Source organism: Xenopus laevis, chromosome 2L, assembly GCF_017654675.1.
Source record: "Xenopus laevis strain J_2021 chromosome 2L, Xenopus_laevis_v10.1, whole genome shotgun sequence".
Classification (NCBI taxonomy): Eukaryota; Metazoa; Chordata; class Amphibia; order Anura; family Pipidae; genus Xenopus; species Xenopus laevis.
Window position 1 is genome coordinate 8,346,531 of NC_054373.1, and position 22,799 is coordinate 8,369,329.

Below are 22,799 nucleotides of genomic sequence, written 5' to 3' on the forward strand. Positions count from 1 at the left end.
TGGTCAGTTTGATAGAGACAAAAAGTATTAGTAAAATTATATTACATTGGCTTCTTTTATTCTGACTTTCTAAATTGAGCGTTCTTGGTGCTTGACAAAATATCTTTATTTGGTCTGTAACTTGGAAATATGCATATTTTTATAGTACCAGATGAATCAAAAGCAACAGGAGGTAAGTTCCAAGCTGAATATTTTATGATGCAGATTTACATATTTTGATCATTTAAGTGTTTTAATGTGTGTTAAAAATTGTCCATATGAATGTAAACATGAATGATTTTATACAGATAAAGTCACTCGGATTTGTGTGTTAAATACATCATGACTCAGGTTAACTAAAGAAACTGCATTTTCTAAAGTCATCTAAACTCATTTAATACATTTAACATTTTCATTAGCATACCAAAGCACCACTGCTCACAAATGGAGAACTCTTTAATTAGATGTTTAGTTGTGATGCAATGTTCTGTGTTACATGGGATAAATGGGATAAGTGCATTTAGATATTCTGTGTTAAATACTTAAACCAAAATAGCTTAATGTGTACCTTGGTTTCAATATTAGAAAGATTATTCCAACTTAATACTATCATAAATATAGGTAATGGTTTTTCCATCTTATGAGAAATAGAGTTTTGAATTGGGATAGTTTGTTATGGTCTAAAAGATGAGTAAAAACTGAAAAACATTTGCTTTTCTTAGTGCTATTTATAACTTTATCACTCTTGGAGTTGAATTTCCTATCATATATATATATATATATATATATATATATATATATATATATATATATATATATATATATATATATTCAGTCCGTAACATAGATAATAATCTTTTTTACTGGTTTCAATCTTGCATAAATACTTTAGACTGGCTTCTAATTTTTATGTTTTGTTCTCTTGATTTTTAGATGGTCAAGAACAGATAGCTCCAGGGGGTAATGACACAACTTAATACTGTATACAAATGAAAACTATACTTGTATATCTCATATGAAATATAACTTAAAATATGGTCAGTTTGATAGAGACAAAAAGTATTAGTAAAATTATATTAAATTGGCTTCTTTTATTCTGACTTTCTAAATTGAGCGTTCTTGGTGCTTGACAAAATATCTTTATTTGGTCTGTAACTTGGAAATATTCATATTTTTATAGTACCAGATGAGTCAAAAGCAACAGGAGGTAAGTTCCAAACTGAATATTTTATGATGCAGATTTACATATTTTGATCATTTAAGTGTTTTAATGCGTGTTAAAAATTGTCCATATGAATGTAAACATGAATGATTTTATACAGATAAAGTCACTCGGATTTGTGTGTTAAATACATCATGACTCAAGCTAACTAAAGAAACTGAGTTTTCTAAAGTCATTTAATGCATTTAACATTTTCATTAGCATACCAAAGCACCACTGCTCACAAATGGAGAACTCTTTAATTAGATGTTTGGCTGTGATGCAATGTTCTGTGTTACATGGGATAAATGGGATAAGTGCATTTAGATATTCTGTGTTAAATACTTAAACCAAAATAGCTTAATGAGTACCTTGGTTTCAATATTAGAAATATTATTCCAACATAATACTGTCATAAATATAGGTAATGGTTTGTCCATCTTATGAGAAATAGAGTTTTGAATTGGGATAGTTTGTTATGGTCTAAAAGATGAGTAAAAACTTAAAAACATTTGCTTTTTTAGTGCTATTTATAACTTTATATATATATATTCAGTCCGTAACATAGATAATAATCTTTTTTACTGGTTTCAATCTTGCATATATACTTTAGACTGGCTTCTAATTTTTATGTTTTGTTCTCTTGATTTTTAGATGGTCAAGAACAGATAGCTCCAGAAGGTAATGACACAACTTAATACTATATACAAATGAAAACTATACTTGTATATTTCATATGAAATATAACTTAAAATATGGTCAGTTTGATAGAGACAAAAAGTATTAGAAAATTATATTAAATTGGCTTCTTTTATTCTGACTTTCTAAATTGAGCGTTCTTGGTGCTTGACAAAATATCTTTATTTGGTCTGTAACTTGGAAATTTTCATATTTTTATAGTACCAGATGAGTCAAAAGCAACAGGAGGTAAGTTCCAAGCTCAATATTTTATGATGCAGATTTATATATTTTGATCATTTAAGTGTTTTAATGCGTGTTAAAAATTGTCCATATGAATGTAAACATGAATGATTTTATACAGATAAAGTCACTCGGATTTGTGTGTTAAATACATCATGACTCAAGTTAACTAAAGAAACTGAGTTTTCTAAAGTCATTCTGTGTTAAATACTTAAACCAAAATAGCTTAATGAGTACCTTGGTTTCAATATAAGAAAGATTATTCCAACTTAAAATCAACTCTCTTGATTTTTAGATGGTCAAGAACAGATAGCTCCAGAAGGTAATGGCACAACTTAATACTGTGTAAAAAAGAAAACTATACTTGTATATCTCATATGAAATATCACTTAAAATATGGTCAGTTTGATAGAGACAAAAAGTATTAGTAAAATTATATTACATTGGCTTCTTTTATTCTGACTTTCTAAATTGAGCGTTCTTGGTGCTTGACAAAATATCTTTATTTGGTCTGTAACTTGGAAATATTCATATTTTTATAGTACCAGATGAATCAAAAGCAACAGGAGGTAAGTTCCAAGCTGAATATTTTATGATGCAGATTTACATATTTTGATCATTTAAGTGTTTTAATGTGTGTTAAAAATTGTCCATATGAATGTAAACATGAATGATTTTATACAGATAAAGTCACTCGGATTTGTGTGTTAAATACATCATGACTCAGGTTAACTAAAGAAACTGCATTTTCTAAAGTCATCTAAACTCATTTAATACATTTAACATTTTCATTAGCATACCAAAGCACCACTGCTCACAAATGGAGAACTCTTTAATTAGATGTTTAGTTGTGATGCAATGTTCTGTGTTACATGGGATAAATGGGATAAGTGCATTTAGATATTCTGTGTTAAACACTTAAACCAAAGAAGCTAAATGTGTACCTTGGTTTCAATATTAGAAAGATTATTTCATCTGATCTTAAATTCTTATGTTATTTTAAGATTATTTTTGGAGACCCAACAATGAGCAGAACCTTCAAGAAATAAAAAAACATCTTAATACTATCATAAATATAAATAATGGTTTGTCCATCTTATGAGAAATAGAGTTTTGAATTGGGATAGTTTGTTATGGTCTAAAAGATGAGTAAAAACTGAAAAACATTTGCTTTTTTAGTGCTATTTATAACTTTATCACTCATGGAGTTCAATTTCATATATATATATATATATATATATATATATATATATATATATATATATATATATATATATATATATATATATATATATATATATATATATATATATATATATATATTCAGTCCGCAACATAGAGATAATAATGTTTTTTACTGGTTTCAATCTTGGATATATACTTTAGACTGGTTTTTAATTTTTATGTTTTGTTCTCATGATTTTTAGATTTTCAAGAACAGATATCTCCAGAAGGAGATCATCATGACTCAGGTTAACTAAAGAAACTGCATTTTCTAAAGTCATCTAAACTCATTTAATACATTTAACATTTTCATTAGCATACCAAAGCACCACTGCTCACAAATGGAGAACTCTTTAATTAGATGTTTGGCTGTGATGCAATGTTCTGTGTTACATGGGATAAATGGGATAAGTGCATTTAGATATTCTGTGTTAAATACTTAAACCAAAATAGCTTAATGAGTACCTTGGTTTCAATATTAGAAAGATTATTCCAACTTAATACTATCATAAATATAGGTAATGGTTTTTCCATCTTATGAGAAATAGAGTTTTGAATTTTGATAGTTTGTTATGGTCTAAAAGATGAGTAAAAACTGAAAAACATTTGCTTTTCTTAGTGCTATTTATAACTTTATCACTCTTGGAGTTGAATTTCCTATCCTATATATATATATATATATATATATATATATATATATATATATATATATATATATATATATATATATATATATATAAATATATATATATTCAGTCCGTAACATAGATAATAATCTTTTTTACTGGTTTCAATCTTGCATATATACTTTAGACTGGCTTCTAATTTTTATGTTTTGTTCTCTTGATTTTTAGATGGTCAAGAACTATACTTGTATATCTCATATGAAATATCACTTAAAATATGGTCAGTTTGATAGAGACAAAAAGTATTAGTAAAATTATATTACATTGGCTTCTTTTATTCTGACTTTCTAAATTGAGCGTTCTTGGTGCTTGACAAAATATCTTTATTTGGTCTGTAACTTGGAAATATTCATATTTCTATAGTACCAGATCAATCAAAAGCAACAGGAGGTAAGTTCCAAGCTGATTTTTTTATGATGCAGATTTATATATTTTGATCATTTAAGTGTTTTAATGCATGTTAAAAATTGTCCATATGAATGTAAACATGAATGATTTTATACAGATAAAGTCACTCGGATTTGTGTGTTAAATACATCATGACTCAGGTTAACTAAAGAAACTGCATTTTCTAAAGTCATCTAAACTCATTTAATACATTTAACATTTTCATTAGCATACCAAAGCACCACTGCTCTCAAATGGAGAACTCTTTAATTAGATGTTTAGTTGTGATGCAATGTTCTCTGTTACATGGGATAAATGGGATAAGTGCATTTAGATATTCTGTGTTAAACACTTAAACCAAAGAAGCTTAATGTGTACCTTGGTTTCAATATTAGAAAGATTATTTCATCTGATCTTAAATTCTTATGTTATTTTAAGATTATTTTTGGAGACCCAACAATGAGCAGAACCTTCAAGAAATAAAAAAACATCTTAATACTATCATAAATATAAATAACGGTTTGTCCATCTTATGAGAAATAGAGTTTTGAATTGGGATAGTTTGTTATGGTCTAAAAGATGAGTAAAAACAGAAAAACATTACCTTTTTTTGTGCTATTTATAACTTTATATATATATATTCAGTCCGTAACATAGATAATAATCTTTTTTTACTGGTTTCAATCTTGCATATATACTTTAGACTGGCTTCTAATTTTTATGTTTTGTTCTCTTGATTTTTAGATGGTCAAGAACAGATAGCTCCAGAAGGTAATGACACAACTTAATACTATATACAAATGAAAACTATACTTGTATATCTCATATGAAATATAAATTAAAATATGGTCAGTTTGATAGAGACAAAAAGTATTAGTAAAATTATATTAAATTGGCTTCTTTTATTCTGACTTTCTAAATTGAGCCTTCTTGGTGCTTGACAAAATATCTTTATTTGGTCTGTAACTTGGAAATATTCATATTTTTATAGTACCAGATGAATCAAAAGCAACAGGAGGTAAGTTCCAAGCTGAATATTTTGTGATGCAGATTTACATATTTTGATCATTTAAGTGTTTTAATGCATGTTAAAAATTGTCCATATGAATGTAAACATGAATGATTTTATACAGATAAAGTCACTCGGATTTGTGTGTTAAATACATCATGACTCAAGCTAACTAAAGAAACTGAGTTTTCTAAAGTCATTTAATGCATTTAACATTTTCATTAGCATACCAAAGCACCACTGCTCACAAATGGAGAACTCTTTAATTAGATGTTTGGCTGTGATGCAATGTTCTGTGTTACATGGGATAAATGGGATAAGTGCATTTAGATATTCTGTGTTAAATACTTAAACCAAAATAGCTTAATGAGTACCTTGGTTTCAATATTAGAAATATTATTCCAACATAATACTGTCATAAATATAGGTAATGGTTTGTCCATCTTATGAGAAATAGAGTTTTGAATTGGGATAGTTTGTTATGGTCTAAAAGATGAGTAAAAACTTAAAAACATTTGCTTTTTTAGTGCTATTTATAACTTTATATATATATATTCAGTCCGTAACATAGATAATAATCTTTTTTACTGGTTTCAATCTTGCATATATACTTTAGACTGGCTTCTAATTTTTATGTTTTGTTCTCTTGATTTTTAGATGGTCAAGAACAGATAGCTCCAGAAGGTAATGACACAACTTAATACTATATACAAATGAAAACTATACTTGTATATTTCATATGAAATATAACTTAAAATATGGTCAGTTTGATAGAGACAAAAAGTATTAGAAAATTATATTAAATTGGCTTCTTTTATTCTGACTTTCTAAATTGAGCGTTCTTGGTGCTTGACAAAATATCTTTATTTGGTCTGTAACTTGGAAATTTTCATATTTTTATAGTACCAGATGAGTCAAAAGCAACAGTAGGTAAGTTCCAAGCTCAATATTTTATGATGCAGATTTATATATTTTGATCATTTAAGTGTTTTAATGCGTGTTAAAAATTGTCCATATGAATGTAAACATGAATGATTTTATACAGATAAAGTCACTCGGATTTGTGTGTTAAATACATCATGACTCAAGTTAACTAAAGAAACTGGGTTTTCTAAAGTCATTCTGTGTTAAATACTTAAACCAAAATAGCTTAATGAGTACCTTGGTTTCAATATAAGAAAGATTATTCCAACTTAAAATCAACTCTCTTGATTTTTAGATGGTCAAGAACAGATAGCTCCAGAAGGTAATGGCACAACTTAATACTGTGTAAAAAAGAAAACTATACTTGTATATCTCATATGAAATATAACTTAAAATATGGTCAGTTTGATAGAGACAAAAAGTATTAGTAAAATTATATTACATTGGCTTCTTTTATTCTGACTTTCTAAATTGAGCGTTCTTGGTGCTTGACAAAATATCTTTATTTGGTCTGTAACTTGGAAATATTCATATTTTTATAGTACCAGATGAATCAAAAGCAACAGGAGGTAAGTTCCAAGCTGAATATTTTATGATGCAGATTTACATATTTTGATCATTTAAGTGTTTTAATGTGTGTTAAAAATTGTCCATATGAATGTAAACATGAATGATTTTATACAGATAAAGTCACTCGGATTTGTGTGTTAAATACATCATGACTCAGGTTAACTAAAGAAACTGCATTTTCTAAAGTCATCTAAACTCATTTAATACATTTAACATTTTCATTAGCATACCAAAGCACCACTGCTCACAAATGGAGAACTCTTTAATTAGATGTTTAGTTGTGATGCAATGTTCTGTGTTACATGGGATAAATGGGATAAGTGCATTTAGATATTCTGTGTTAAACACTTAAACCAAAGAAGCTTAATGTGTACCTTGGTTTCAATATTAGAAAGATTATTTCATCTGATCTTAAATTCTTATGTTATTTTAAGATTATTTTTGGAGACCCAACAATGAGCAGAACCTTCAAGAAATAAAAAAACATCTTAATACTATCATAAATATAAATAATGGTTTGTCCATCTTATGAGAAATAGAGTTTTGAATTGGGATAGTTTGTTATGGTCTAAAAGATGAGTAAAAACTGAAAAACATTTGCTTTTTTAGTGCTATTTATAACTTTATCACTCATGGAGTTCAATTTCATATATATATATATATATATATATATATATATATATATATATATATATATATATATATATATATATATATATATATATAGTCCGCAACATAGAGATAATAATGTTTTTTACTGGTTTCAATCTTGGATATATACTTTAGACTGGTTTTTAATTTTTATGTTTTGTTCTCATGATTTTTAGATTTTCAAGAACAGATATCTCCAGAAGGAGATCATCATGACTCAGGTTAACTAAAGAAACTGCATTTTCTAAAGTCATCTAAACTCATTTAATACATTTAACATTTTCATTAGCATACCAAAGCACCACTGCTCACAAATGGAGAACTCTTTAATTAGATGTTTGGCTGTGATGCAATGTTCTGTGTTACATGGGATAAATGGGATAAGTGCATTTAGATATTCTGTGTTAAATACTTAAACCAAAATAGCTTAATGAGTACCTTGGTTTCAATATTAGAAAGATTATTCCAACTTAATACTATCATAAATATAGGTAATGGTTTTTCCATCTTATGAGAAATAGAGTTTTGAATTTTGATAGTTTGTTATGGTCTAAAAGATGAGTAAAAACTGAAAAACATTTGCTTTTCTTAGTGCTATTTATAACTTTATCACTCTTGGAGTTGAATTTCCTATCCTATATATATATATATATATATATATATATATATATATATATATATATATATATATATATATATATATATATATATATATAAATATATATATATTCAGTCCGTAACATAGATAATAATCTTTTTTACTGGTTTCAATCTTGCATATATACTTTAGACTGGCTTCTAATTTTTATGTTTTGTTCTCTTGATTTTTAGATGGTCAAGAACAGATAGCTCCAGAAGGTAATGGCACAACTTAATACTGTGTAAAAAAGAAAACTATACTTGTATATCTCATATGAAATATAACTTAAAATATGGTCAGTTTGATAGAGACAAAAAGTATTAGTAAAATTATATTACATTGGCTTCTTTTATTCTGACTTTCTAAATTGAGCGTTCTTGGTGCTTGACAAAATATCTTTATTTGGTCTGTAACTTGGAAATATTCATATTTTTATAGTACCAGATCAATCAAAAGCAACAGGAGGTAAATTCCAAGCTGATTTTTTATGATGCAGATTTATATATTTTGATCATTTAAGTGTTTTAATGCATGTTAAAAATTGTCCATATGAATGTAAACATGAATGATTTTATACAGATAAAGTCACTCGGATTTGTGTGTTAAATACATCATGACTCAGGTTAACTAAAGAAACTGCATTTTCTAAAGTCATCTAAACTCATTTAATACATTTAACATTTTCATTAGCATACCAAAGCACCACTGCTCTCAAATGGAGAACTCTTTAATTAGATGTTTAGTTGTGATGCAATGTTCTGTGTTACATGGGATAAATGGGATAAGTGCATTTAGATATTCTGTGTTAAACACTTAAACCAAAGAAGCTTAATGTGTACCTTGGTTTCAATATTAGAAAGATTATTTCATCTGATCTTAAATTCTTATGTTATTCTAAGATTATTTTTGGAGACCCAACAATGAGCAGAACCTTCAAGAAATAAAAAACATCTTAATACTATCATAAATATAAATAACGGTTTGTCCATCTTATGAGAAATAGAGTTTTGAATTGGGATAGTTTGTTATGGTCTAAAAGATGAGTAAAAACAGAAAAACATTACCTTTTTTTGTGCTATTTATAACTTTATATATATATATTCAGTCCGTAACATAGATAATAATCTTTTTTTACTGGTTTCAATCTTGCATATATACTTTAGACTGGCTTCTAATTTTTATGTTTTGTTCTCTTGATTTTTAGATGGTCAAGAACAGATAGCTCCAGAAGGTAATGACACAACTTAATACTATATACAAATGAAAACTATACTTGTATATCTCATATGAAATATAAATTAAAATATGGTCAGTTTGATAGAGACAAAAAGTATTAGTAAAATTATATTAAATTGGCTTCTTTTATTCTGACTTTCTAAATTGAGCCTTCTTTGTGCTTGACAAAATATCTTTATTTGGTCTGTAACTTGGAAATATTCATATTTTTATAGTACCAGATGAATCAAAAGCAACAGGAGGTAAGTTCCAAGCTGAATATTTTGTGATGCAGATTTACATATTTTGATCATTTAAGTGTTTTAATGCATGTTAAAAATTGTCCATATGAATGTAAACATGAATGATTTTATACAGATAAAGTCACTCGGATTTGTGTGTTAAATACATCATGACTCAAGCTAACTAAAGAAACTGAGCTTTCTAAAGTCATTTAATGCATTTAACATTTTCATTAGCATACCAAAGCACCACTGCTCACAAATGGAGAACTCTTTAATTAGATGTTTGGCTGTGATGCAATGTTCTGTGTTACATGGGATAAATGGGATAAGTGCATTTAGATATTCTTTGTTAAATACTTAAACCAAAATAGCTTAATGAGTACCTTGGTTTCAATATTAGAAATATTATTCCAACATAATACTGTCATAAATATAGGTAATGGTTTGTCCATCTTATGAGAAATAGAGTTTTGAATTGGGATAGTTTGTTATGGTCTAAAAGATGAGTAAAAACTTAAAAACATTTGCTTTTCTTAGTGCTATTTATAACTTTATCACTCTTGGAGTTGAATTTCCTATCATATATATATATATATATATATATATATATATATATATATATATATATATATATATATATATTCAGTCCGTAACATAGATAATAATCTTTTTTACTGGTTTCAATCTTGCATATATACTTTAGACTGGCTTCTAATTTTTATGTTTTGTTCTCTTGATTTTTAGATGGTCAAGAACAGATAGCTCCAGAAGGTAATGACACAACTTAATACTATATACAAATGAAAACTATACTTGTATATTTCATATGAAATATAACTTAAAATATGGTCAGTTTGATAGAGACAAAAAGTATTAGAAAATTATATTAAATTGGCTTCTTTTATTCTGACTTTCTAAATTGAGCGTTCTTGGTGCTTGACAAAATATCTTTATTTGGTCTGTAACTTGGAAATTTTCATATTTTTATAGTACCAGATGAGTCAAAAGCAACAGTAGGTAAGTTCCAAGCTCAATATTTTATGATGCAGATTTATATATTTTGATCATTTAAGTGTTTTAACCCTTTAACTGCCAGCCGATATGTTCCATAAGTGAACGTCTACTGCCAAGCAGTTTTCAGACATTTTGAACTCATTGCATTTAGTTAGGTTTTTTGACAAGAAAACCTACACGAAATATGGCAAATTATATATTGTTTTTTTTGTAACGATCTTGGCTTGAACGCTGTAAAAAAATTTTTTACTTATTCTGGAGATGTAACAAAAATTTTGAGTGAAATATGTAAAAAAAAAGTGAAATAAAGAAAAAAGTACTTACATTTTGTGTCTTTTTTCCAAGATATATTACGTATGCTGATAAAAGCCCTGATTCTGCTGAATCCAACGATACCAAATACATATTGGTATCCCACTTTTCTTGTCCACAGGACACCCCAATAATGAAACCGCATTTTGTACAATTTTACCTCAAAACAAAACCTCTCTGTGTACCTCTCTGTTAACGTGGTGTATCTAATGATAGACGTTAAATACCCCCATAAGTTTGGTATTTTTAGAAACAGCATACTTCTAGGTTTTTAGACGTGGTGTAGTTTTTTCTGTAAATGTAGTCGCCGTCACACAAACCACCATAAAACTCAACAATACTTTTCAAGTTTTTAATTTTTTTCTGAAACACTAACACAGTCACAAGGTCAAAATTCCATTTGAGAAAAAAATATCCAATAAAAATTTTCAATGAAGCCAGATATGAAAGAAAAAATTGTCCCGAACAAAACAATACCACACATGCAGGGGTGCACCTAGAGACGCGGCCTCCAAACACCCCAAAACAGGGCCAATACACAAAGGCAATTTCAGCTGGAAAATTTGGGGCTGCGTTCTAAGTGCACACCTTGGAGTTTCCCAGCCTAAACACCCCCCACCTGTGAAATACCCCCCACGAACTATATATTCCTAAAAAGTAAACATCTGCAGCTATTCAGCGGCGTCATCCTTTTCTTTATATGTGGAGAATTGTGGTCGCAGCACCCCGTAGTAGCTTGCGGTTTAGCCTAAAATAAAGAAAAAAATTGAGACAAAGTTAGATTTCTCCCCAAAATTCCCATGAAAATTACAAAAACCCTACCAAATATCAATCTGCAACTTGTCCTGAACAAAACGATACCACACATGCAGGGGTGCACTTAGAGGCGCGGCCTCTAAACACCCCAAAACAAGGTCAATACACAAAGGCAATTTCAGCTGGAAGATTTGGGGCTGCGCTCGAAGTGCACATCTTGGAGTTTCCCAGCCTAAACACCCACTTACCTGTGAAATACCCCCCACAAACCATATATTCCTAAAAAGTGCACACCTGCAGCTATTCAGCGGCGTCATCCTTTCCTTCGTACGTGGAGAATTGTGGTCGCAGCACCCCGTAGTAGCTTGCAGTTTAGCCTAAAATAAAGAAAAAAATTGAGACAAAGTTAGATTTCTCCCCAAAATTCCCATGAAAACTACAAAAACCCTACCAAATATCAATCTGCAACTTGTCCTGAACAAAACGATACCACACATGCAGGGGTGCACTTAGAGGCGCGGCCTCTAAACACCCCAAAACAAGGTCAATACACAAAGGCAATTTCAGCTGGAAGATTTGGGGCTGCGCTCGAAGTGCACATCTTGGAGTTTCCCAGCCTAAACACCCACTTACCTGTGAAATACCCCCCACAAACCATATATTCCTAAAAAGTGCACACCTGCAGCTATTCAGCGGCGTCATCCTTTCCTTCGTACGTGGAGAATTGTGGTCGCAGCACCCCGTAGTAGCTTGCGGTTTAGCCTAAAATAAAGAAAAAAATTGAGACAAAGTTAGATTTCTCCCCAAAATTCCCATGAAAACTACAAAAAACCTACCAAATATCAATCTGCAACTTGTCCTGAACAAAACGATACCACACATGCATGGGTGCACTTAGAGGTGCGGCCTCTAAACACCCCAAAACAAGGTCAATACACAAAGGCAATTTCAGCTGGAAGATTTGGGGCTGCGCTCGAAGTGCACACCTTGGAGTTTCCTAGCCTAAACACCCACTTACCTGTGAAATACCCCCCACAAACCATATATTCCTAAAAAGTGCACACCTGCAGCTATTCAGCGGCGTCATCCTTTCCTTCGTACGTGGAGAATTGTGGTCGCAGCACCCCGTAGTAGCTTGCGGTTTAGCCTAAAATAAAGAAAAAAATTGAGACAAAGTTAGATTTCTCCCCAAAATTCCCATGAAAACTACAAAAAACCTACCAAATATCAATCTGCAACTTGTCCTGAACAAAACGATACCACACATGCATGGGTGCACTTAGAGGTGCGGCCTCTAAACACCCCAAAACAAGGTCAATACACAAAGGCAATTTCAGCTGGAAGATTTGGGGCTGCGCTCGAAGTGCACACCTTGGAGTTTCCTAGCCTAAACACCCACTTACCTGTGAAATACCCCCCACAAACCATATATTCCTAAAAAGTGCACACCTGCAGCTATTCAGCGGCGTCATCCTTTCCTTCGTACGTGGAGAATTGTGGTCGCAGCACCCCGTAGTAGCTTGCGGTTTAGCCTAAAATAAAGAAAAAAATTGAGACAAAGTTAGATTTCTCCCCAAAATTCCCATGAAAACTACAAAAAACCTACCAAATATCAATCTGCAACTTGTCCTGAACAAAACGATACCACACATGCATGGGTGCACTTAGAGGTGCGGCCTCTAAACACCCCAAAACAAGGTCAATACACAAAGGCAATTTCAGCTGGAAGATTTGGGGCTGCGCTCGAAGTGCACACCTTGGAGTTTCCTAGCCTAAACACCCACTTACCTGTGAAATACCCCCCACAAACCATATATTCCTAAAAAGTGCACACCTGCAGCTATTCAGCGGCGTCATCCTTTCCTTCGTACGTGGAGAATTGTGGTCGCAGCACCCCGTAGTAGCTTGCGGTTTAGCCTAAAATAAAGAAAAAAATTGAGACAAAGTTAGATTTCTCCCCAAAATTCCCATGAAAACTACAAAAAACCTACCAAATATCAATCTGCAACTTGTCCTGAACAAAACGATACCACACATGCATGGGTGCACTTAGAGGCGCGGCCTCTAAACACCCCAAAACAAGGTCAATACACAAAGGCAATTTCAGCTGGAAGATTTGGGGCTGCGCTCGAAGTGCACATCTTGGAGTTTCCCAGCCTAAACACCCACTTACCTGTGAAATACCCCCCACAAACCATATATTCCTAAAAAGTGCACACCTGCAGCTATTCAGCGGCGTCATCCTTTCCTTCGTACGTGGAGAATTGTGGTCGCAGCACCCCGTAGTAGCTTGCAGTTTAGCCTAAAATAAAGAAAAAAATTGAGACAAAGTTAGATTTCTCCCCAAAATTCCCATGAAAACTACAAAAAACCTACCAAATATCAATCTGCAACTTGTCCTGAACAAAACGATACCACACATGCATGGATGCACTTAGAGGCGCGGCCTCTAAACACCCCAAAACAAGGTCAATACACAAAGGCAATTTCAGCTGGAAGATTTGGGGCTGCGCTCGAAGTGCACATCTTGGAGTTTCCCAGCCTAAACACCCACTTACCTGTGAAATACCCCCCACAAACCATATATTCCTAAAAAGTGCACACCTGCAGCTATTCAGCGGCGTCATCCTTTCCTTCGTACGTGGAGAATTGTGGTCGCAGCACCCCGTAGTAGCTTGCGGTTTAGCCTAAAATAAAGAAAAAAATTGAGACAAAGTTAGATTTCTCCCCAAAATTCCCATGAAAACTACAAAAAACCTACCAAATATCAATCTGCAACTTGTCCTGAACAAAACGATACCACACATGCATGGGTGCACTTAGAGGCGCGGCCTCTAAACACCCCAAAACAAGGTCAATACACAAAGGCAATTTCAGCTGGAAGATTTGGGGCTGCGCTCGAAGTGCACATCTTGGAGTTTCCCAGCCTAAACACCCACTTACCTGTGAAATACCCCCCACAAACCATATATTCCTAAAAAGTGCACACCTGCAGCTATTCAGCGGCGTCATCCTTTCCTTCGTACGTGGAGAATTGTGGTCGCAGCACCCCGTAGTAGCTTGCGGTTTAGCCTAAAATAAAGAAAAAAAATTGAGACAAAGTTAGATTTCTCCCCAAAATTCCCATGAAAACTACAAAAAACCTACCAAATATCAATCTGCAACTTGTCCTGAACAAAACGATACCACACATGCATGGGTGCACTTAGAGGTGCGGCCTCTAAACACCCCAAAACAAGGTCAATACACAAAGGCAATTTCAGCTGGAAGATTTGGGGCTGCGCTCGAAGTGCACATCTTGGAGTTTCCCAGCCTAAACACCCACTTACCTGTGAAATACCCCCCACAAACCATATATTCCTAAAAAGTGCACACCTGCAGCTATTCAGCGGCGTCATCCTTTCCTTCGTACGTGGAGAATTGTGGTCGCAGCACCCCGTAGTAGCTTGCGGTTTAGCCTAAAATAAAGAAAAAAATTGAGACAAAGTTAGATTTCTCCCCAAAATTCCCATGAAAACTACAAAAAACCTACCAAATATCAATCTGCAACTTGTCCTGAACAAAACGATACCACACATGCATGGGTGCACTTAGAGGCGCGGCCTCTAAACACCCCAAAACAAGGTCAATACACAAAGGCAATTTCAGCTGGAAGATTTGGGGCTGCGCTCGAAGTGCACATCTTGGAGTTTCCCAGCCTAAACACCCACTTACCTGTGAAATACCCCCCACAAACCATATATTCCTAAAAAGTGCACACCTGCAGCTATTCAGCGGCGTCATCCTTTCCTTCGTACGTGGAGAATTGTGGTCACAGCACCCCGTAGTAGCTTGCGGTTTAGCCTAAAATAAAGAAAAAAATTGAGACAAAGTTAGATTTTTCCCCAAAATTCCCATGAAAACTACAAAAAACCTACCAAATATCAATCTGCAACTTGTCCTGAACAAAACGATACCACACATGCATGGGTGCACTTAGAGGTGCGGCCTCTAAACACCCCAAAACAAGGTCAATACACAAAGGCAATTTCAGCTGGAAGATTTGGGGCTGCGCTCGAAGTGCACACCTTGGAGTTTCCCAGCCTAAACACCCACTTACCTGTGAAATACCCCCCACAAACCATATATTCCTAAAAAGTGCACACCTGCAGCTATTCAGCGGCGTCATCCTTTCCTTCGTACGTGGAGAATTGTGGTCGCAGCACCCCGTAGTAGCTTGCGGTTTAGCCTAAAATAAAGAAAAAAATTGAGACAAAGTTAGATTTCTCCCCAAAATTCCCATGAAAACTACAAAAAACCTACCAAATATCAATCTGCAACTTGTCCTGAACAAAACGATACCACACATGCATGGATGCACTTAGAGGCGCAGCCTCTAAACACCCCAAAACAAGGTCAATACACAAAGGCAATTTCAGCTGGAAGATTTGGGGCTGCGCTCGAAGTGCACATCTTGGAGTTTCCCAGCCTAAACACCTACTTACCTGTGAAATACCCCCCACAAACCATATATTCCTAAAAAGTGCACACCTGCAGCTATTCAGCGGCGTCATCCTTTCCTTCGTACGTGGAGAATTGTGGTCGCAGCACCCCGTAGTAGCTTGCGGTTTAGCCTAAAATAAAGAAAAAAATTGAGACAAAGTTAGATTTCTCCCCAAAATTCCCATGAAAACTACAAAAAACCTACCAAATATCAATCTGCAACTTGTCCTGAACAAAACGATACCACACATGCATGGGTGCACTTAGAGGTGCGGCCTCTAAACACCCCAAAACAAGGTCAATACGCAAAGGCAATTTCAGCTGGAAGATTTGGGGCTGCGCTCGAAGTGCACACCTTGGAGTTTCCCAGCCTAAACACCCACTTACCTGTGAAATACCCCCCACAAACCATATATTCCTAAAAAGTGCACACCTGCAGCTATTCAGCGGCGTCATCCTTTCCTTCGTACGTGGAGAATTGTGGTCGCAACACCCCGTAGTAGCTTGCAGTTTAGCCTAAAATAAAGAAAAAATTTGAGACAAAGTTAGATTTCTCCCCAAAATTCCCATGAAAACTACAAAAAACCTACCAAATATCAATCTGCAACTTGTCCTGAACAAAACGATACCACACATGCATGGGTGCACTTAGAGGTGCGGCCTCTAAACACCCCAAAACAAGGTCAATACACAAAGGCAATTTCAGATGGAAGATTTGGGGCTGCGCTCGAAGTGCACACCTTGCATTTCTTTAGTCTAAACACCCCCTTACCTGTGAAATACCCCCACAAACTATATATTCCTTGAAAGTGCACACCTGCAGCTATTAAGTATCGCCATCCTTACTTTCCTACATGCAGAACTGTGGACAGAGTTCTCCATAGAATTTGAAGTTTGGCGGGAAATAAAGAAAAAATCATCCAAAATCAGATTTCTCCCCAGTATTGCCATGACAACTAAAAGAAACCTACTTAACATCAATGTAGAACTTCTTCTGAATAAAATGATACCCCACATGTATGGTTGCACCTAACGACCCAGTCTCCAAACACCCTAAACTGGTACAATAGCTATATTTTGGGTTGTGCACACCTTACAGTTTTTCAGTCTAAACACACCTTACATCTAAAATACCCCCCAAACTATATATGCCTTGAAAGTGCACACCTGCAGTTACTCAGTGGCGCCTTCCTTGCTTCCAACATGCAGATCTGTGGGCGTAGTTCTCCGTAGAAATGCGGTTTGACCTGAAAAAAAAAAAAAGTTCCAAAGTTAGATTTCCCGCCAAAATTGCCATGGCAACTAAAAAAACCTACTAAATCTCAGTCTTCAACTTCTACTGAACAAAAAGATACCCCACATATATGGGTGCATCTAAAGAGGCAGAAACCAAACACCCTAAAACTGAGGCAATAGCTAAATTTGGGGTTGTGCGCTCAAGATGACATCTTGCAGATTTTCCCCCATTACCTGTGAAATACCCCACAAATTGTATAAGTACTGAACATACACACCTTTAGTTTTGTAGAAGTGCTGTCCTTGCCATTGTATATACAAACTTCTGAAGGCTATTCTTCACAGAATTACACGGTTACAGATTCATCATTTGATTTCTCTCCAATTTCCCCAAAGACGAGTAATAAAAAGTTACTTACCTATATCAGTTTAGTGGAGCTTCTTTGGACCTTTTGTTTCATCCGTACTCATGTCATCGGCAGTGCTGTTTTTTCTTCGCTTTTTTTTTAGGGGGGGGGGAAGGTACTTTTAGAACACTAAATCTGCACATTTATGGAAAACAACCAACCTCCGTAGGCTACACCACCACAACAAAAGTGGTAAAGTAAAGAATATAATGGCTATATAAGAAGCTGACCCTAAAGGCAGAGACACTTGGTCAGATTCAGGGAGATTAGTTGCCCGGCGACAAATCTCCTCTTCTTTGGGGTGACTAATCTCCCCAAACTGCCTTCCCTAGACTAGAATTTAAATCCACGGCGGGATGGCACTCTGAGCGCTTCATTTTCCGAAGTCGTCCGAAGTTTCCTCATGAGGCAACTTCGGGTGACTTCGGAAAACAAAGCACTCCAAGTGTCATCCCGTCTGCGATTTACATTCTAGCCGGTGGGAAGGCAGTTTGGGGAGATTAGTCACCCCAAAGAAGGAGATTTGTCGCCGGGCAACTAATCTCCCCTAATCTGACCATGTGTCTCTGCCCTAAACCTAGCCTAAACAAAACTCTGCAGATGTGGACAGATGGCATTTCAAACTTTTAGGATAGGTTTAGGGCAGAGACGCATGGTCATATTCGGGGAGATTAGTCACCCGCAAACAAATCTCCTCTTCTTTGGGTCGACTAATCTCCCCAAACTACCTTCCCCTGCCTTCCCTAGACTAGAATTTAAATCCACGGCGGGATGGCACTCGGAGCGCTTCATTTTCCGAAGTTTCCTCAAGAGGCAACTTCGGGTGACTTCGGAAAACAAAGCACTCCAAGTGTCATCCCCTCGGCGATTTACATTCTAGCCGGTGGGAAGGCAGGGGAAGGCAGTTTGGGGATTTTAGTCGCCCCAAAGAAGAGGAGATTTGTCGCCGGGCGACTAATCTCCCCGAATCTGACCATGTGTCTCTGCCCTAAACCTATCCTAAAATTTGAAACGCCATCTGTCTACATCTGCCAGTAAACCATAACTTTATTTGCAGAACTGCAAACCCTGAATGTGCCAAGATTACTTTACAAAAAAAGCTGAAGCCCCTACTAACCAAGATTCTAGGGAAACCTAATATACTAGTAAAACTTTAATATGTTGCTCAGAAATACAGCGTTAGCAACTGCACTGAAATGTGAGCTTATGAGGTATCAGTAAAGAAACATATGTGGCATCAGAGAGACGAAATCATCAGCAGGCAAGATGAAATTATCTCAAGAGTCATCACGCACCACACATTTTTAGGCGCCCTTGTCCTTCACCTACACCTCAAATAACTACACCTCCCAGTGCAGCAGGGAAAAAAACACCAAACTAAAAACAAAAGAAAAATCCTACTATTGCCCTGAACACATATAAACCAAATGCATACAATATACAATTTCCAAAGGGGATACCAATTCTTGTTATACAGTATAGCCAATCAGTGCACACAACAATTTATATTTCAATAGTGTAGCTGCGTATGGTATATTTCAAAACATGGTTTGAAACATAACCCAGGGTTGCGAGGGCACTTTGGGCAATAGTACCGTGTATCTCGTCTGATACCCCTTTTGCGGCACACTTTGCAAGCTTTTTGTGCAAATTGCTTGCCAGGAGTGGGTGGAAGAGTGTCGATAAAGTGCTTCCCAAGCAATCGGGCGACATTGTCACTAGCAGGCATCTCGGGCACTACCTCCTCTACACCACCAAACAACAGGGCAGGGATTATCTGCAGCTGGTACTTATAATATGACAATTTGGGGCCTGGTACTGCTGCTTTATACACAACATAGGAATTTCGAAGGGCCACTTGAATCAAATAAATACCAACTTTTTTGTACCAGGCCCTTGTTTTCCGGGTGGCGTTGTAGTAATGTTGGACTTGATCGGTTCTATCAACACCACCCATGTTCTTACTGTATTCTTTGCAACAGAGAGGTTTGTTTTTAGGGGGCCTGCCAACTCTCTGTTCTGCAATTACTGACGCGTCGTGGATTGTCGTCAGCATGAATACATTTCTTGTGTCGCGGTATTGGATGGCAAGGAGCTCATCATTTCGCAGGGCATAAATTTCTCCACGACTCAATTTTTTGGTTATCAGATCCCTGGGCAAACCTTTTCGGTTACGATTTACAGTGCCACAGGCTAGGGTGTCCAAGCAATAAAGGGTTCTGAATAGGAGGATGCTTGTATAAAAGTTATCCACATATAAGTGGTAACCTCGGCCCAGAAGTGGAGTGATGAGCTCCCATACAATTTTGCCACTGACAGTCAGGTCAAGGGGACAACCAGGGGGGTCCAATTGGGAGTCCTTGCCCTCGTAAATCATAAAAAAACTGGTGTACCCCGAGCTGCTTTCGCAGAGCTTATAAAATTTGATCCCATAGCGGGCACGTTTGCTTGGGATGTACTGCCGGAATTTTATGCGCCCTTTGAAGAGGAGAAGTGATTCATCTATACAAATATTTTTGGAGGGGGTGTACACTTCTCCAAAGCGCTGTGACAGGCTATCTATAAGGGGCCTCAATTTATGTAGCCTGTCATGTCCCGGCTCATTAGGGGGTACAGCAGTGGCATTGTTGTTGAAATGAAGAAACCGGAGCAGTAGCTGATACCGGTTTCTGGGCATCGTGGCTGAAAAAACAGGGATAGACAACACTGTAGTTGTATCCCAGTAGGACTCCAAAGAATGAGCTTTTACGAGACCCATTGCTAAAGTGAGGCCCACAAACCTCTTGATCTCGTTAACATCTGTGGGATGCCACGCATGTGCTCGAGCATATCTGGGTAGGGGATTTTGGGCAAGATGTTGCTCGGCATACAAATTCGTATAGAGGACCATATCCTGTAGGATGGCCTCCGTCAAAAATAATTGGAAATAATCAATTGGTTCGAAATTTCTGGTGTCCACCTTTACACCTGAGACTGCAGTAAATGGGGGGATTTCAGGATGAAAATTACCAGGAGGACCCCACGCAGGCTCTCCTCCAGCTGCAGCATCAGCCCTATCGCCCTCTCCCTCATCCTCAACACCCTGATCAACCTGATCATCCAAATCCTGCTCAAGCTCCATGGCCTCCTCAAGGGCAGTAACGGTGCTGCTACTCCCACCTGGTGACTCGTCAGTAGACGAGTCACTATCTGATGGCACATACTCAGAATCAGAGTCAGAGTCACTAAACTCCTCTGAGCTAGATGCCATGCACAGAGCAGCTGCCTCTTCAGCTGAAAAAAACCTTTTGGCCATGTTGCCAACAAAATCTATAGCTTACAATCAGTGAAATACAGTACAGTAAACAAAGTAATCAGAAATGGGATCTGCAGTCAAAAAAAAAAAAAAAAAAAAGGCTGACAGCTTACTCTACTCACCAAGGCAGAGACTATAGAAGAAAAAAAAACTTAATATAAACAAATCTGGCAAAGAAAAAAAGGTCAACCTCTAAACTCCCTAGAACGTTCTAGGAACAGAAACCACACTAATTTATAGTACTTACAATAAACAGCTAATAAAACACCTATCAACCAACAACTTCAATCAAAAATCAACAGATTGAACAGTGATTATTACCTGATCACTAGTTACACAACAATATGGACAGGTTTTACAAACTATGAACAGAAACAGCAATAATGAACAGTAATATAACTATATGACCAACTCAATAAAATCAATGAAAAATTCAATAAAACAGAAAGTGATTATGCGGTGTGATTTACCACTAACAGCTTTGCAAACACAGAAACTACTCACCAAGGCAGAGACTTGAGAAAAAAAAAAAACTCAATATAAACAAATCTGGCAAAGAAAAAAAATGAACTCTTGAACTCCCTGCAACTCCCTGGATCTTTCTAGAACATAAACCTCACTATTCTATAGCAATTATAACAATAACAGCAAATAAAACACCTAACAAATTCAATCTGATCACTAGTCACACTATGAAATGATTCAAGTTAAGGACACCTAACCACTAGCGTAATAAACCTAACGCAAGCAGTAAAAAGTAATAGAGATGAAAATTCAATAACTACAATAAAGATTGAGAACAACCAAAGATGATCAAAATGATCAGCAACACACAACTAAAATTTTAATAAAATACCCGAAACTGGGACAAAAAATGTACTATAACAAATGCTAGCAATAAAAGGTAATAAAGAACAAAGTTAAGGACACCTAACCACTAGCGTAATAAACCTAACGCAAGCAGTAAAAAGTAATAGAGATGAAAATTCAATAACTACAATAAAGATTGAGAACAACCAAAGATGATCAAAATGATCAGCAACACACAACTAAAATTTTAATAAAATACCCGAAACTGGGACAAAAAATGTACTATAACAAATGCTAGCAATAAAAGGTAATAAAGAACAAAGAAGGCACAATTCAGTAAATAATAAAAGAAACCAATCAAGATGAACAATAATCAAGATGGAAAACAATCGAAAGCCAGCAAACACCACAAACTAAAATGCTATAAAAATTGTTGAAAAGGGCAAAAGGAGTGAAATAAAAGTAATGGAAACAAAAAAAACACAAATTCAGTAAATACAATCAAAAACAATCACGAATAAGCAAGAAAATAGTAAAACACAGCAAATGAATAGCAATACAAATTATAAAGCCACTGGAAAAGCAATAAAATACAAAAAAAACAGTGATCAACAGTGACAACCACGGATTAGTGTGCAAAATACTACTGTATATGTGTATCAGGGTATGTGTGTGTGTGCTCAACTAACTGGAAAAAAATGAAACACTGCAAAAAAAAGTCAGATTATGCAAAAATGTACAATCAAGTGTGTGTAACAGGTGTGTAACAGGTGTACCTGGTTCAGGCAAGTCAGATCACGCTGGCACACGACACCGGGGGACCACAGCAGACAGC

At 35.1% G+C, this 22,799-nt stretch overlaps 1 protein-coding gene and 1 long non-coding RNA gene across 53 annotated transcripts in view; one reads left to right on the forward strand and one right to left on the reverse strand.

Moving 5' to 3' along the window:
• LOC108707843 (spore wall protein 2-like) overlaps positions 1-22,799 on the forward strand; it is an 85,899-nt gene that overhangs the window by 17,681 nt on the left and 45,419 nt on the right. For 3 of the 50 annotated variants that reach the window (XM_041581478.1, XM_041581484.1, XM_041581493.1), the window contains 16 exons: positions 146-172; positions 1,835-1,861; positions 2,644-2,670; positions 5,143-5,169; positions 5,390-5,416; positions 6,065-6,091; positions 6,311-6,337; positions 6,627-6,653; positions 6,874-6,900; positions 7,729-7,773; positions 8,384-8,410; positions 8,631-8,657; positions 9,397-9,423; positions 9,644-9,670; positions 10,397-10,423; positions 10,643-10,669. In XM_041581478.1, coding sequence (XP_041437412.1) covers positions 146-172; positions 1,835-1,861; positions 2,644-2,670; positions 5,143-5,169; positions 5,390-5,416; positions 6,065-6,091; positions 6,311-6,337; positions 6,627-6,653; positions 6,874-6,900; positions 7,729-7,773; positions 8,384-8,410; positions 8,631-8,657; positions 9,397-9,423; positions 9,644-9,670; positions 10,397-10,423; positions 10,643-10,669 — 450 coding nt within the window. Of the gene's footprint in view, positions 1-145; positions 173-912; positions 940-1,159; positions 1,187-1,834; positions 1,862-2,080; positions 2,108-2,396; positions 2,424-2,643; positions 2,671-3,528; positions 3,574-4,374; positions 4,402-5,142; positions 5,170-5,389; positions 5,417-6,064; positions 6,092-6,310; positions 6,338-6,626; positions 6,654-6,873; positions 6,901-7,728; positions 7,774-8,383; positions 8,411-8,630; positions 8,658-9,396; positions 9,424-9,643; positions 9,671-10,396; positions 10,424-10,642; positions 10,670-22,799 lie in introns of all 50 variants that reach the window. The other 47 variants (XM_041581491.1, XM_041581494.1, XM_041581503.1 and 44 more) reach the window with 42 other exon arrangements.
• Positions 15,537-18,149, reverse strand: LOC121399804. 3 transcript variants are annotated; one of them, XR_005965273.1, is made up of 3 exons: positions 17,872-18,149; positions 17,384-17,463; positions 15,537-15,577 (listed from the first exon to the last, which is right to left on the reverse strand). It is a non-coding gene; the product is annotated as an uncharacterized LOC121399804 (long non-coding RNA). The 3 variants fall into 3 exon arrangements; XR_005965272.1 differs by lacking the exon at positions 15,537-15,577 and adding an exon at positions 16,314-16,347; XR_005965271.1 differs by lacking the exon at positions 15,537-15,577 and adding an exon at positions 16,682-16,732.